The sequence below is a fragment of the Punctularia strigosozonata genome (assembly GCF_000264995.1).
Source record: "Punctularia strigosozonata HHB-11173 SS5 unplaced genomic scaffold PUNSTscaffold_3, whole genome shotgun sequence".
Taxonomy (NCBI): domain Eukaryota; kingdom Fungi; phylum Basidiomycota; class Agaricomycetes; order Corticiales; family Punctulariaceae; genus Punctularia; species Punctularia strigosozonata.
This window is the reverse complement of record NW_006767435.1, coordinates 1,499,279-1,513,470: the sequence shown is the minus strand read 5'-3', so window position 1 is coordinate 1,513,470 and position 14,192 is coordinate 1,499,279. Positions and strand designations below refer to the sequence as shown.

The window sequence follows — 14,192 nt, the reverse complement described above, 5'->3', positions numbered from 1 at the left end:
GCATTCGCGCAACTTCGCCCAAGGTTCCTTCAAGAAGGCGGATGTCATCAAGAACAAATTCGTTTCATTTCTGCTTCAGTGACAAATAAACCACTCTTGTTATCAACGAGCACCCCCCTTCTTCAGCACCAGTGCTCTTTCTTCTTTGCTCCTACAACCCATACCCCACCCCCGCCTCAAGCGCGATGAACTTACACAGAGCCTCTCTACACCAGCAACGCGTTCTCTTCACTGCTCCATCACCACCAGCTTCTTCTCCTGCTCTCCGGCCCCTTCCTTCTCCATTACCGTCTCCTCGTCGTCCCACGGGCTGAACTTTGGCTTACGCGAGCCCATGAACCCAAAGTTGGACAGCCACGACGAGCGCTGAGGCTGCGTGGACAACCCAAACGCGCCGAGGTCTAGTGCAGGGCCAGGGCCAGGGAAGGCGACCGCGTGCACGTGGGGCGGCGTCGCGGGCAGGCTGCCAGGCACGTCGCTCAGCGTCGGCAGGCGGTCGAGGCTCGTGTTCGTCGACCCGCCGAGTGCGCGCTGAAGCGCCTCGCGCTCGGCCGGAGACGGCGCGAACGCGCGCATCGAGATCGTCGACCAGAGCGAGTGACCCGCGTCAGCGGGCGTGCCGGTGCTCGCGTGGATGGACGGATTGAGGCGATCGAACGTGTCGAGCGAGGCCGACGCGTTGTGCAGACTGCCAAGCGCGGATCCGGAGGTAGCCGGGTGAGGTCCAGGGAGCGGTATCGTCGGCGCCTTCTTGCGTGCGAGGGAGAAGACCTTCGCGTCCGGGTTGAGCCCGCGCTTCGGTTTCTCCTTGTCCTTATCCTTGGTCGAGGAAGTCGAGCTCGAGAACCAGCGGCGCGGGACAGTAACGCCCTTGTCGGCAACGACTGGTTCCTCTTCTACGAACATGTTCTGAAGAGCCTCGGGTGCGTGGCGGTGGAAGGTGGCGCGCTGCGTATCGAAGCAATCCGCACGCTCGCGCGGGGGCGGAGGCCGCACCTCGAATGGGTCGTAGTCGTCCGCGTCGGGACCAGGGAGGACGATCGGGAGCGAGGACGCATGGTGCGGGAGCTCAAACGGCGCAGGAGGCAGTGGCGCGTATCGCAGCGCAACTTCGGTCTCGCGTCCAACGATCGGATCATCGTCGGAGCGCACGAACTGCTCGCTGGCGTCGAGCGACTTGATGAGGCTGGTCGGGATCAACGAAGACGAGAGCGGCGTTATCGGCGGGTCACTCGGCGGTGCGCTGGAGTCGCTGTCGCGTTCCCCAAACGGCGTGAACGGCACATCGACGGCTGAGCGTTGCTGATGTTGAAGCGAGGCGAGGTCGTCGTTGAAGATCGAGTAGCCTTTGGCACGGAGGGCGATCTGGTTGTTCTCGGCCGGCTCGGAGTGGCTAAAATTCGAGGCGCTGCCAAGCGAAAGATGCTTAGGCCGGGGCGACATGGAGCTGTCCGTGCCCTCGGGCGAGCTCGACGCGCGATCGTGGTCGGGCTCGACAGCGAGGGAGCCCCAAGACGCGGGCTCGCCGGTCAACACGCTGTGACTCAAGATCGTCGTCGCCTGCTGCTCCAGGCTCCTGGCCTCCGCCTGCTCTCTTGCGCGCCTCAGCCTCTCCTTCTCCGCCGCAATCTTCTCCTCCAGCTGCCTTGCGCGCGCGTTGAGCGCCGCAACGACGTCCTCCGCGATTCCGATCTCCTTCCGCTTCTGCGCCAGCTGCTCCGCGTGTTCCTTCTCCGCGACCGCGGCTTCCTCCGCACCGGCGCGTCGCGCTGCTGCGTCACCCGCTGCACGCTGGCGCAGCTTGGCGATCTCCTTGTCTAAGTGTGCCATCCGCTGCGCCGCGTGGTCGCGTTGCGTGTGCGCCGCTTTGAGACGCTTCTCGGCATCGCGCTTGGCCGCGTCTGCGGCGCGTCGCTGATCCTCAATTGACTTCGTGCGAGCGCGTAGCTCGGCGCGCGCGGCCTCTTCCTGCCGCCGGCGTTCGCGGTGCTCGTCGAGCTCGCTCTGCAGGCCAGCGTGCGACTCAGCCGCAGCGTGCTGCAGGTCGGTGAGTTGGTTACGGAGGTCTTCAACGGTGGTCTTGGAAATGCCTATCTGGCGCAGCAGCTCCGAGATCATAGGCGAGGATGGATCAAGGCAAACTGTCGACGATGTGCGCGAGAGAGCGGGCGTGCTGCCCCGGATCGTATCGCATGCTGCAGCGGTGGGGACGGTGAGTGTTTGAACCTGTTGTTGTTGACTGGTGGACCGAAGGTTAGGCGCCGTGTGCAGCGGGAGAGAGGCCGACTTGGGGAGCGGCGGCGGAGACAAACTGCGCTGACGAAGGCTGCCCGGGAACTGGGGCGACGAAGCGCCTCGTGGCTGGCGGATCGACGTCGGCGTTATGCGGGAGAACAGGCGATTGGAATAGTAGGACGAGAGCGATAGACCTGGAAAAGATGATCGTCTCAGGATAACGTGTTTCTCCATTATCTAACTCTTTTATCGCTGCTCACCGGTGGCAGACGCAATGCGATCGAGGCTCTTGATGCCCAGTATTCCCGACGTCCATCCCTCCTCCGACTTGGACTTGGACATGGTCTCGAGCCACCACGCGTCGAGGGCTCCTCCGCGCCACCATTTTCCAAAGGCGCCAACGAACCAGGAGTCGGTGATGGCGGCCGATGCGCCCTCAAAATCATCCGTGCATGCAGCGCAGTCCGCGCGCGAGGTGCGGGTGTGCGCGTCGGGGACGACGGCGGCGACGGTGAGGATACCGAACGAGTGGGTGATGTGCTTGGGCGTGCGGAGGGAGACCGAGGCACGATTAGCAAAGTGGACCGGGCGTTCAAAGCCGAGACCTTTGTGCGTGTGCGGGAGGGCGTAGTCGTCGGCGTCGGCCGCGTCTTCGCTCGACTGGTCGAGGCGGCTCAGATGCTGGCGAAACGATTGTTCGGTGAGGAAAGTGCGAAAGGATGTCTCAGATGGATTGGTAAGGTGAGCTGTGGACGTGCATATGAGTATCGTAGTTTGTACACAGTTCGTATGATTATTGAAGCGCATATAGCCCTTTCATGTCGCGGAATTGACTCACCAAGGACGACAAAGACGACCAAGAAGAGAAAGGCAAACAACAACGATCTGATCTCGCCCTCTCCCGGGAGCTTGTTCCAGTCCCAGTCCGCAACCGGCGTGCGGACGGAGACGATGCCCAGGCCGCCGAAGAGGGCGCTCATGTAGAGAAAAAGCGAGAGGGAGCTCGCCCGGAGTGTGGCGGTGGCCGCGGGCGGGGGCCTGGGGCGGGAGCTCGTGTGGGTGGCAGGTTGATGTGACACGGCTGCGGGGGGACGGCAGCGGTGCGTCCCCGGTAGTCGCTGTGGATGACGGTGGTGGTGAGTGCGTGCACGACGACGACGACGACGACGGAAGGTGGTCGGAGAGCAAAAGACGTCCTCGGCGCGAAGGACGAATCGTACCCCCCGTGAGAAAATGGGAAACTAACTTACGTGAAAAAAAGACGATCGACTCGTCGGTTCGACCGTCAAACGACGGGCGTCCGCGGCGCGCTCCCGGGAAAACTGTCAGGCTGGGGCGGCGGCGAGCAGGACGTGCACGGCGACGAGCACGAAGAGGAGAGCCCGGGCAGTATCTCGAGATGTTATTCCATCTGACTATCAGCGCTCATCGACATCCGCCTCATCGCCTCCGTCGCGCCCGGTGGCTACCATCACACCGCACATCTCTCTGCTGGTAGTCGCCTGCAGGCTTACTATCAGCGTTCATCTAACCGCCTTCGGTCGTATCGATGTGCACGGCGTCGCGCACGCCCGCATACCAGGACGTCTCCTCTGCCTTTCGGGGCACAGCTGAGGCTTAACTTTCCCGGCCCACGCCCTCTTCTCGAGGTTGATCTCGCGCTTCTGATCTGCTCGGTTTTCCCGTGCTGCCAGCTCCTTGATTCCCGGCTCACCACGCCCGGTCAGTGCCGTCCGCTTGAACTCCTCCCGATCTTCCTTGCGGCCGCACGGCCCGTACGAACGTGCTCCGGCACATCACGGGACGCTGCGTTTTTCTTTCCGTGACGACGACGCTCGCTACGGAGAATCGTCCTCCAGCACCCTCGACGCGGGACGACGCCGGTATCCGCACAGCGGTGGATGCGATGCGAAGGCTCCGACATTCTGCCCTCACGATACGGTGTGCTCGGCGTTCAGAACGTGAATCTTATCGCGTCTTCTCCGGCTTCACTGTCGTAATCGTCCGTTCTATCGGCAGCACACTGACCTTTACATCAAGACACCAATACATTCCTACTCTCCCTTTTGAATAAAAGATCTCATGCTGGTGAGTTGCTGTCCCATCGATTTAACCCCTTTCCCAATCTTCATGATGAGCAACCTCGTCATAAATGGCATGTTAGACTACCGAGCCTGGGTATCTGGGCGTTGCGGATCACTATGACTCTGAACTTCCTTCTCGTAACTTTCTTTGGCATGCTGCCTCCTACTGGCGCCGGAGATAGCTGATACACTGTCCCTTCTCTTCTGCAGGGGGTGGAGATAGCCGTAAGACGACGTCAGGAATCGGTCTCGTGCCAGCGTACGGTTCAATCTTTGATCGACGATGAACTTCAAGCAGCGATCTTCTGCAGTGGAGAAGGCCTCGCTCCTACAAATTCGAGCTGGTCACTTGAGCTCTCTTTGAGCCCGTCAACTTCTATCTAACGGTTCGGATGCTAAGGTAACTCCATTCTGTACCCTCTTCTTGCGGATAGATTATGGGGTGACTCCATGTCCACTATGCCCACTGTACTCGTACACGCGGTTGCGCCTCTTTTCCGCCTGTATGTACAAGTGATGCACGGCAATAGAGAACCGATTACCATATGACCATCGCGGGTGTCCCACACTCCGTTTCACTGCATGACAATTCAACACGAGGCCAACTTTCCCTTGTAGCGGTAGCAGTAACGAACAGGAAAGCACAGAAAAGAATACGGTCCTGCATTGGCCAATACGCCATACACCCATGTACGTTCTTTTCATCTTGATAACGACCGCGACCAAGCGATGCAAAGCATGATATAGCAGTCCACGGTACCGCGGACTTGCGGTTACAGATTATGACGTCCGTTTCCTCTTGCTCCCTTCCCCCTCCTCTTGACGTTTCCGTTTCTTCTCTTTCTTCTCCTTCTTCGCAACCTTCGCTGCAGCCTCCTCTTGCTCCTTCAACCGCTCCCTCTCGAGCCTCTCCTCCTCCTCATCTGCAAACTCCTCCAACGGCCGCCCGTCGACGTCGAACCCATTGCCTGCTTCGTCTCCCTCTCCCTCCTCCTCTTCGTCCCAAGGATTCACTGGGGGAGGAGTCGACGGAGAAGGCCTGTGCTGCGATGACGCGGGCACATTCTGCGGTACGTGCGCGGGTGAGAACGGGTCCGGTTGTATGGACCCGATCAGTGAGAGCATTTGGTTTGCCACCGTTAACCTGTAGCGTATCGTATGGGCAACGTTGCGAGGAAATATAATGTTGAGATCTGAAATGCCCACCCGATAACGGTGAACTCCAGGATCCCGTCCTTGCCCCCCAGCCGGTCGCCCGTCGTGGAATGTATCCATCTCCCGGCCTCCGCCACTTTCTCCTCGCCTGCTTCTCCTTCCGCTCCTACTTCCTCCTCAGCCTGCACACCCGCCTCCGCACCATATTCCGGGTCGTTCTCTGCCGGGCCATACTCAAATTCCCAGCTGTCCGTCGGTATATGATGACGCGGGATGGATACGTTGAATGTGCGGTGGACGAGGAGCGCGATGTGGTCCGGTGACGATAGGTTTATCCGGGCAGCTAGGTATCCAATATGTTAGGGGCGAAACGATGTACGCAAGGAGAGAGAGCGAGGGCGATCACGCACACAGCTTCATGCCGACCTGCGGGCTCCACACTGTCGCGTCGAACTCTACGTCGCACACCGCGCACGGGCAGTCATTCACGATCCGCGCTGTCGGGGTGCGAAACGCGAGATTGGAGTGCGCGAGCACGACGCCGTCGAGGGCGGGCACGTATCTACGGAGCGCAGAAACACAATCTGACTATTCATTACGCCATACACGCATACAAGACGAAGGACAGGTTCCGTACCTCATGAGCATCGAGTCAAGCATCTCTTTGACGCCCGCGCGGGGGTTGGCCGCGAAGACGGGTGGGATAGACACCCGCAATGACGATCGCACAACAACAAACTCCGAGTCTTCGAGTCTCGTCGACGAGGAGGCGAGGGTCTTGGTCTTGTCCCTGTCCTTCTTCTTCTCCTTCTTGTCCTTGGACTTGGAGCCCTTCTTCGACTTCTTGGGCGTGTGCTCGGCGTCGTCCGCTGCGGCGTGCTTGCGTTTTTTGGCCTTCGCCTGGAGTTGCAGCGTTGGATCCGACATTATAGAGGGCGTGTACTAGTAAGAGATAGGAGATCGTGCGCTTCTTGTCCCCGGAATGAGGTCGCGTCCAATCCTGGTGAGCGGACACAAAGTTTTAGACGGTCGCACGTGACGTAACGGGGCGTATTCCTGCCGGTCGGAATTCGTGTCTGCACCCGCAGCTTGCTTGCATAACACACGACTCTGGACAGCAGTACTTCGCTGTGACTGTATTCATGGTTTGTTCCGAATTGATGAATGGTGAGCTTACAAGGGATACTCAAGAATGTATGGCAGGCATCTCCTCGCGTCCTCGTACAGATCGCTACGACAGGCGCACGCATACTTGGCAAGGCGTTCTACGAGGCAGGTCGGCAAGCCGTCAAGAGTATGTTTCACCCATATTGATAGGTCAACTCGAAATGCTGATCCGCAATACGGTGATAGATGCAAAGCATCGACCGGAGGGCGGCCTGGCGGGCGACGCGGCCGGCGTGTCGAACGCCACCTCGGGGTCCATAACGGACAAGCTCACCCGGGAGCACCGTATGACGTTAGATGAAGCACAGCTCATCCTCAACTTGAAGCGAACCGATCCGCTCGAGGTTGCGAGTAAAGTGCGTACACTTCCCTTTCCGGTGCCTCCTCTCTTCGCGTTCCCTTTCCCTATGGCCTTCTCACCTCCCCCCTAACCTTGCTTTCGGTTCCCGGAACGAGCTGGAGACAGAGGGCTGACGGACCTTGCAGCACTACGAGCACCTCTTCAAAGCCAACTCCCCACCGCCTCCGCCAGAAAAAGGCTCAGCAGCAACCTCGTCGCGCCTCAAGTCCAAATCGCAGCCCGTGTACTCGCATTACCTTCAGTCGAAGGTTGTACGCGCTCTCGAGCGAATACAGGCCGAGGCCAAGCTCGCGCAGCAGATCGAGGCGGAAGCGGCAGGCGCAGCGAAGGTAGAGGGTGGCGTGGCGAACGGTGCTGGGTCGACGACGTCTTCTAGCCAGGGTCCACCGCCGCCATCGTCATGACGATGCTGACGACCAGGATGGAGCTTTTCGTTCGTGCTTACTGTATCATTATAATGTCCATAATCGCTAGATACACTCACAACTCGCTCTCGTTGCATCGTATAATCGTGTTGATTAGGGGGACTCAAAGTTGGCGATTATGGGACGGATTATGGAGTCGATTAGAAAGTCGATTATGGACGCGGATTACGGGGTAATCGAGTGTAGCAGCTCCAGAGCTGCTACACTCGATTCGACCCATAATCTGATTCTGCTACGATGCTCCGCTACAGCGGAGTCTCAAAGTTCGGATGAGTCGATCACGGGCACGCTCTCCGCTTCCCTTCGTTCCTTCCACCATCAGCGTCGACGTTGGCTACCTACGCTATACTCCACCTCATTCCTTCTGTCTAACTTATACACGTATGGAACATGCCCGATTACTCACAGACTTGTAATGACGACGTCTGGTGCAACCTAGGGATTCGATTGCGGTCCAATAACGGTCCGCATTGCGCCGCCAGCGCATTCAGTAGATGGTGAACAAGTCGAAGAAGTCTGGTACGTCCCGCAGTGTGTTTGACTCGACATATTCACACCTATAAAGTAGTTTCGCCATTGCAGACCAATGCTGCTCCGGCAAGGCAGACTAGAAGTAGGAAGGCGAAAGCGGAGAAGATAGAAAAGCAGGAGAATGTAGAGAAGCGGGACGTCGAGTCCGTCATTCCAACTTCTTTATGTCCATGCACAGGCTCAACTGCATACAGATGGAGGCCGCCAGCCAACCATCACCTTACCGACAGCCTGTTGACAGCCGTGGAGGCTAGCTCGACGTACAAGCAAGCCTTCGGATTCGACAAAGGGCCAAATGGTACCCCAGTGTCGGGTGTAGGAAAGAACAGTACTCAGCTCTATCGACAACTTGCTCGCACCATTTTCTTCAATAATCAGCGGATCACCGAAGAGTACGTGGATGAAGACCTGGATCGCCTCTCAACGTGTATCAAGAACCGTGTCGCCAAGTATGTCTTGTTTGACTCTTATCTTAGCTACGTGTGACCCTTTTCTTGATATAGCCTCAAGAAAATATATCGAAAGCAGCGTCAGATGTTATCCGAGACTGGTCAAGGCCTCATCGACGATGATCGGGAGCATGAGATCACGCCCGGATCTACGCTTCAGAATATATGGGGTATGTTCTTCTTTGTGCTGCTCAGTACACTGTCTAATGGCATTACAGATAAAATCCAGACCGCATTCCCGTGGTACAAGCGCATGAATATCCTCATGGGTGCTAGTCCGATTGTGGATCGTTCTGCGATTGCACATAGTGGCACCAAATTGGATCTCTCCGCTCTTGGGTCATATGCAAAGCGATCCATTACCCAGGGCTCGAGTTCGGACATCGACGGGGGTGGTGGCGAAGACACGGGAAATGGTGACGGCACGGGCGATGGTGACAACGTGAGCGAAAGTGGTGGTGACGCGGGTGGCAGGTACGACACGAGCGATGGTCACGGCGAAAGCAACGGCACAGGCGACAGGCACCTTGCTGGCGGCGGGTACGTTGCGGGTGACAGCTACGACACGAATAACGGGTATGTCGTGGGCGGTGGGTACGACACGAATGGTGGATATGTCTTGGGCGACGTGTACAGCGTGGGCAGGGGGTATGGCGCGGATGATGGGTATACCCTGAGTGGTGGGTACGGCACGGGCAGCGGGAACGATCCGGGTGACACTGGAGCGGCAGCATTCGCAGACAAGGTACGACATGATGTTTACTGCACATTCCTCGTTCTCACCATGCCGCAGGATATACCGACGCCTTCTGCTCGTCACCGGAGCTTTCGCCGCTCCAGCGGGGATAGCAGCTCTTATTCTGGCCACCCCGGGTCAGAGATCTCATCCATCACTGACTCTCATGTGGGTTCGCCCCACTTGGATAACGTGCTGTCATCGCCAACTACCTCTAAGCCACAGGATCAGAAGCAGATAGAGACTGCAGTGTTGTTGGCGCCTGGAGTTAACAGTAACAGTGGCTCGGCCAAACGCAAATCTGACGAGCTGGATACCACGACTGGCAAGCTCGAGGATGCTCAGTCGAAACGGAAGAAGGAGAACAATCCTTTTGACCGTCTCGACAAGATCTCGGAGGCTGAGCATCGCGTCCGAATAGAGGTAGCAGCCTCACGGGCTGATAGTAAAGTCAGACGTGAGGCTGAGCGCACACGGCGTGATCTACAGCTCAATCAGCAGAAGAACAGATTCGAGGCAGAGGAGTCCGAACACCGTCGCCGGCATGAACTGCAGATGATGCAAGCTCAGATAGAGCTTGCACGGATCCAGCACGGTCTCAGTTCCAGCAGTGTCAACAACCCCGCATTGGGGTCCGATCCGGCGATGTCAGTGAGCCACGATAGTACGTCTTTGATGTTTGCGTGTCACCTCGAGTCTCATATTCTTGCATCAGATTCATGGAATACTCCGAATAGCTTTTCCATGACGGATGCATTGCCAAGTCATAACAATGCTGTGTTTGATCTCCCTGTGCTATTGGACTCTGGCATGTCGGACATGTGGCCGCATCCTTCAACTTAATCCCCCTGCACTGAATAACTTAGTAGTTCCTTGTCCTCCACACCCGCTTGATGGACATAGTAATGGATTGCATTGCATCACTTCGAACTGTGCATAGACTGTCTCGTTATAATATCTACAGTATATTGTGGCTAATCAAAGTGATAGCTGCTCGAATAGAACTCTCTTGAGCTGCTCACGTTTCTGCTGTCCCCTTTGTAATGCTGCATGCCTACTTGCAATGGTATAAGGTGCAACTTGCACCTCTTCTTGCGCCCCAGCCTCTTCCCTCATGATATCAAGTCCTGCAGCGTAGAATTCATCTGCAGCCAAGTCCGTACCAGCTTCATGTTTGATCGCAACTGCGTGGAGAATAACACATGTGTGTATCCACAATGCAGCAAACTGGATCTTCTTGGGATTGTCGATTTGAACACGAAGGCCTCGCAGTGATGAAAAGCGCCCTTTGAGGAAACCGACACAGTGTTCGCTCCGAACACGGATTTTAGAAACATAGTAATTGTGCTTCCTGTTTTCCGCAAGCTCACTTTCAGGCCTATAACACCTTTTTAGTCATATACACCGTGGTATATTGGTAATACTGACTTCTTGTATGGTGCCTGGCACCATGTTTCTAAGGGATATGCAGAATCACCCCAGACCCATTCATCACTGTTCAGGAGTTTCTCGTGCTCCTTATAGATTCTTGTCTCTGCCCATGCAGTGGAGTCATGCTGACTGCCAGGAAGCCCTACACTGTAGTCGATGATCTGGAGATCAGGTGTAGACACCAGCTGAGAACAAGTCAGTGTAAAGTGATTGCAGGGGCTCAGAGTGCACTAACCTGCAGGTTCATAGAATAGTTGCTTTTCCTGTCATACCACGTATTCCCAAAGAATGCCGGCCGCTCATACAAGGGAATAAGAGTCCCATCGACCATAAGCCAGCCATCGCGCCATCCTGAACATGACATGGTCTCGACCCAGGATTTTGCCTTCTCCTTTGCTTCTGCATCTGGGAAAGCAATAGCACCATGGCGAAGACCTGAGTCTCCGCAAACTGCAGCCATGACATGCTTGGTGACCCCAATCACGGTTCCCACAGAGACACCAGCCCACAGAGCTACCTTCAGCACGCTCACTGCATTGCCAAAGTGACGAAACCGGTACAATGCTATGGCCAATTGCTGATCCACAGGCATCTGAGGATTGTTGGAGTTGTTATGGAATGCAGGATCTGTGCCGATGCAGCATAGGATATTGTCGAAGCAGGCTGGAGATATGCCCGTGAAGCTGCGGAATATATCGGGAAAATCAACCTTGTATTGGTGAAGAAGAAGCTGTATGTTCTCGGGTGTTTTAATGATAGCCTCGCGTTCGTTCATGTACCGTGAGGCCTGGATTGCTGCAAGCTCACGAAGGTAGAGCTGCGAAAGCGGCTGATAGTCATCGGCCTGCTCTGATGAGCCCGATGAGCTCGAAGACTCCGATGCTGATGACCCGGAGGTGTCCATAGAGCTATCTGAGGATGATTGCTCTTCTGACCTGCCTTCTGCTAGCAATTGCAGTGTATATCCCTCTACGAGGTCGCGTATGCTTCGTGCTCGTACGGAGTGTCGAGGCATGGGGGAAAGCGACACACGCGGTATCTAACTCAATCTCGTGGCAAGCCCATTGTTCGGGATCCAATATATTGCAGCTCCGATGGACGTGCCGAAGTGTCGGCAGACAAGGAATCACGCACATAATACGGACATAATCAGCTGGTGTAGCGGGGGGTTCAAAGTTGAGAGTCGGATTATAGTCGTGTAGCGACACCAGAATCGACACAGAATCGACGCATAATCCAACACATAATCAGTGCATAATCGCCAACTTTGAGTCCCCCTATTGTTCTGCTGCAGCTCTGTTATCTATGTCATCATCGTCATCGGTGCTGAAAGTGATTATGTATGCAGTCGTCATGCATTCACATGTACCTGCGCTGCATAGAAGCGAACGTGCAGGAAGTGAATCAATGTATAATCGTGCGAACAACCTGCCCTTCTCGGACGTAGACGCTCGCACAGCATCTGCTGAGTCCAGGTGCTTGAAGTACAGTGTTCAATCACTCCTTGATGCAGTCACGTGAGAGGGGTCCATAGTACCTGCAATACCGCAGTTCATGGCAAAGTAAGCCTCTCATATGAAAGCTGCGAGCTGTAGCATCCTGAGGAATATTTTTTGGAGCAAAACGAACCGGAGGGCAGCGTCAGTGAGGCATTTTGTAAACGAGGTCGCCAGGTCGCCTCTATCACTCCTTGATGCACCGCTTACTGATCCCTCCGGTTACCCGGTGTGACTGTTCGAGTCACAGAATGTATTGGCGCGCGGTCAGTTGGCCGACGCGCGTCGGGCTCAGATGGGGTTCAAGCCTGAAAATGCAAGCTATGGACCCGGCATCGACGATTTGGAACTTGGTGTCATAGCAAAAAATGTAGCCAGGATGATGTTTCATAAGGAAGAGTCGAAAAAATGTGACTGCCAGCGATGTTGAGAGCAGTTCTGGGCCCAACTCCTTAGCGCAATGTGCCAGAATGTTCATTCTCAGGCACTCGATGATTTTTCAAAAATCGACCATTTGCCCCACGGACTAGAAAACTTGATACATTCTTGCAACAGTATGAAGGTACACTATGAATTAATTATAAGAGGGTTCTGAGCCAGTGAAAGGCGGGAGAGCCGATTGCATCAAGGAGTGATAGTGCATCAAGGAGTGATTCAACACTGTACCTCTCCCAGCTGCGCAAACCGCGCTCAATCTTGACTTCGACCATCCACCACCGTCATGAGTTCATCACCGTACACTGTTCCCCCGCCGTCCTACCAGAGCAAGCAGCCCGGCATTGAAGAAGAGGCGCGCCAGCCCCTCCTCTCCGGTTCACCCCGCGCGAGCACCAGCGGCGCCGCCATCTACGACCAGCCCCTCGCCGGCGACATCCCGGACGACTTCAAGTACGGCGTCACCGTGTCCGAGAGCTCGCTAGAAGTTCGGAACGCGTTTGTCCGCAAGGTTTACACTATCCTCTGTGAGTCTGCGCTGTGCTGTTGGAAGACCGGAGATCAGCCCCTGATGCGAAGCCCTTCCCAGTCTGTCAGATTGTACGTTGCACGCGCCTCTACCGGTGAACACAATAGTTAAATTGCTGATTTGGCTGAATAGCTAGCGACATGCATCGTTTCCGGTGGACTGTCACAGTCTCCGTCCGCGATCTTTTGGGTCCAGACGCAGTGAGTGTCAATTAGTCGTGCTCCCATCCGTGCCTAACCTCCCTTGCTCTTCAGCCCATGGTCGTTCTATGTCCCGCTCCTTGGAACGATCATCAACCTCGGTTTCCTCTACTGGAAGCGTCACTCACACCCTCTTGTGCGCTTCACCGCTTCCTGTTCTTAAGCGGCCCAATGCTCACCTTTAGTTTGCAGAACTTCGTCCTCCTGTCCACCTTCACCGCGATGGAAGCCTTTACCCTCGGTGTCGCGGTCTCGTTCTACGACAATGTCATCGTCCTACAGGCTCTGCTGATTACGCTCGGCGTCTTCCTCGGCCTCACCCTGTTCACCTTGCAGAGCAAGTACGATTTCTCGGGTATGGGTCCCTGGCTTTTCGGTGGCCTTATCGCGCTCGGTAAGCGACTTCTTCGCCCAGATCCCGCTGCAAGCGACTAACACGGGACATGTGTATAGTAATGGCTGGTTTCGTCGGTGTTTTCCTCCCCTTCAGCAAGACCACCGATCTGCTCTTCGCGATTGGCGGCACGCTCCTTTTCTCCGGTTATGTCGTCTACGATACGTGCGTCGCGATCCTTGTTTTGCCGTGTCCTGTGTATTCACTGTCTCATGCTCTCTCACAGCTACATTATCAACGCCCGCCTGTCACCCGACGAGTTCATCATGGGTGCCATCTCGCTCTATCTCGACTTCATCAACCTCTTCCTCAACATTCTTCGCCTCCTCAACAACGCCAGATCCGACTAAACCCGTCTGAGCAGTGCACGAAATCTTGAAAGAAGGGCATACTAATGAATGGTTGAATTCGGAAGCTAAATTGTCGCTGCTGTTACTTGGCTAGGATGATGTACTTTTATCGATATTGTGATTACATATACTACGCTAAAATTCCGGGAATAGTAATCCCTTTACTGTGTGACTCTGCGCCGTATAGTCTCCCAGTATCGTGGTAATAATGCAT

At 55.8% G+C, this 14,192-nt stretch overlaps 6 protein-coding genes across 6 annotated transcripts; 3 read left to right on the top strand and 3 right to left on the bottom strand.

The window, feature by feature from the left end:
- Positions 1-58: 58 nt before the first annotated feature.
- Positions 59-3,215, bottom strand: PUNSTDRAFT_124894 (uncharacterized protein; the record flags this gene model as incomplete). Its single annotated transcript, XM_007381095.1, has 3 exons — positions 59-2,429; positions 2,496-2,981; positions 3,074-3,215. 3 exons carry the CDS (start codon positions 3,213-3,215, stop codon positions 229-231), a joined length of 2,829 nt encoding a protein of 942 aa, XP_007381157.1. The 3' UTR covers positions 59-228.
- A 2,085-nt stretch (positions 3,216-5,300) lies between these two features.
- PUNSTDRAFT_23075 (uncharacterized protein) lies at positions 5,301-6,224 on the bottom strand (the record flags this gene model as incomplete). Its single annotated transcript, XM_007381094.1, has 4 exons — positions 5,301-5,463; positions 5,526-5,817; positions 5,885-6,036; positions 6,112-6,224. Coding segments are annotated over 4 exons (720 nt in total), but the record flags the coding sequence as incomplete, so codon positions are not given.
- A 414-nt stretch (positions 6,225-6,638) lies between these two features.
- Positions 6,639-7,406, top strand: PUNSTDRAFT_61904 (uncharacterized protein; the record flags this gene model as incomplete). Its single annotated transcript, XM_007381093.1, has 3 exons — positions 6,639-6,768; positions 6,828-6,997; positions 7,128-7,406. The coding sequence occupies 3 exons, from the start codon at positions 6,639-6,641 to the stop codon at positions 7,404-7,406; spliced, it is 579 nt and encodes a 192-aa protein (XP_007381155.1).
- A 515-nt stretch (positions 7,407-7,921) lies between these two features.
- Positions 7,922-9,880, top strand: PUNSTDRAFT_131787 (uncharacterized protein; the record flags this gene model as incomplete). Its single annotated transcript, XM_007381092.1, has 8 exons — positions 7,922-7,946; positions 7,996-8,101; positions 8,153-8,407; positions 8,462-8,577; positions 8,626-9,152; positions 9,201-9,566; positions 9,633-9,790; positions 9,859-9,880. 8 exons carry the CDS (start codon positions 7,922-7,924, stop codon positions 9,878-9,880), a joined length of 1,575 nt encoding a protein of 524 aa, XP_007381154.1.
- A 690-nt stretch (positions 9,881-10,570) lies between these two features.
- Positions 10,571-11,490, bottom strand: PUNSTDRAFT_24969 (uncharacterized protein; the record flags this gene model as incomplete). Its single annotated transcript, XM_007381091.1, has 2 exons — positions 10,571-10,759; positions 10,810-11,490. Coding segments are annotated over 2 exons (870 nt in total), but the record flags the coding sequence as incomplete, so codon positions are not given.
- Positions 11,491-12,770: 1,280 nt separating this feature from the next.
- PUNSTDRAFT_98787 (UPF0005-domain-containing protein) lies at positions 12,771-14,124 on the top strand. The gene is made up of 7 exons (XM_007381090.1): positions 12,771-13,032; positions 13,095-13,105; positions 13,167-13,234; positions 13,289-13,370; positions 13,427-13,628; positions 13,688-13,793; positions 13,855-14,124. The coding sequence occupies exons 1-7, from the start codon at positions 12,792-12,794 to the stop codon at positions 13,976-13,978; spliced, it is 834 nt and encodes a 277-aa protein (XP_007381152.1). The 5' UTR covers positions 12,771-12,791; the 3' UTR covers positions 13,979-14,124.
- The last annotated feature ends 68 nt before the right edge of the window (positions 14,125-14,192 follow it).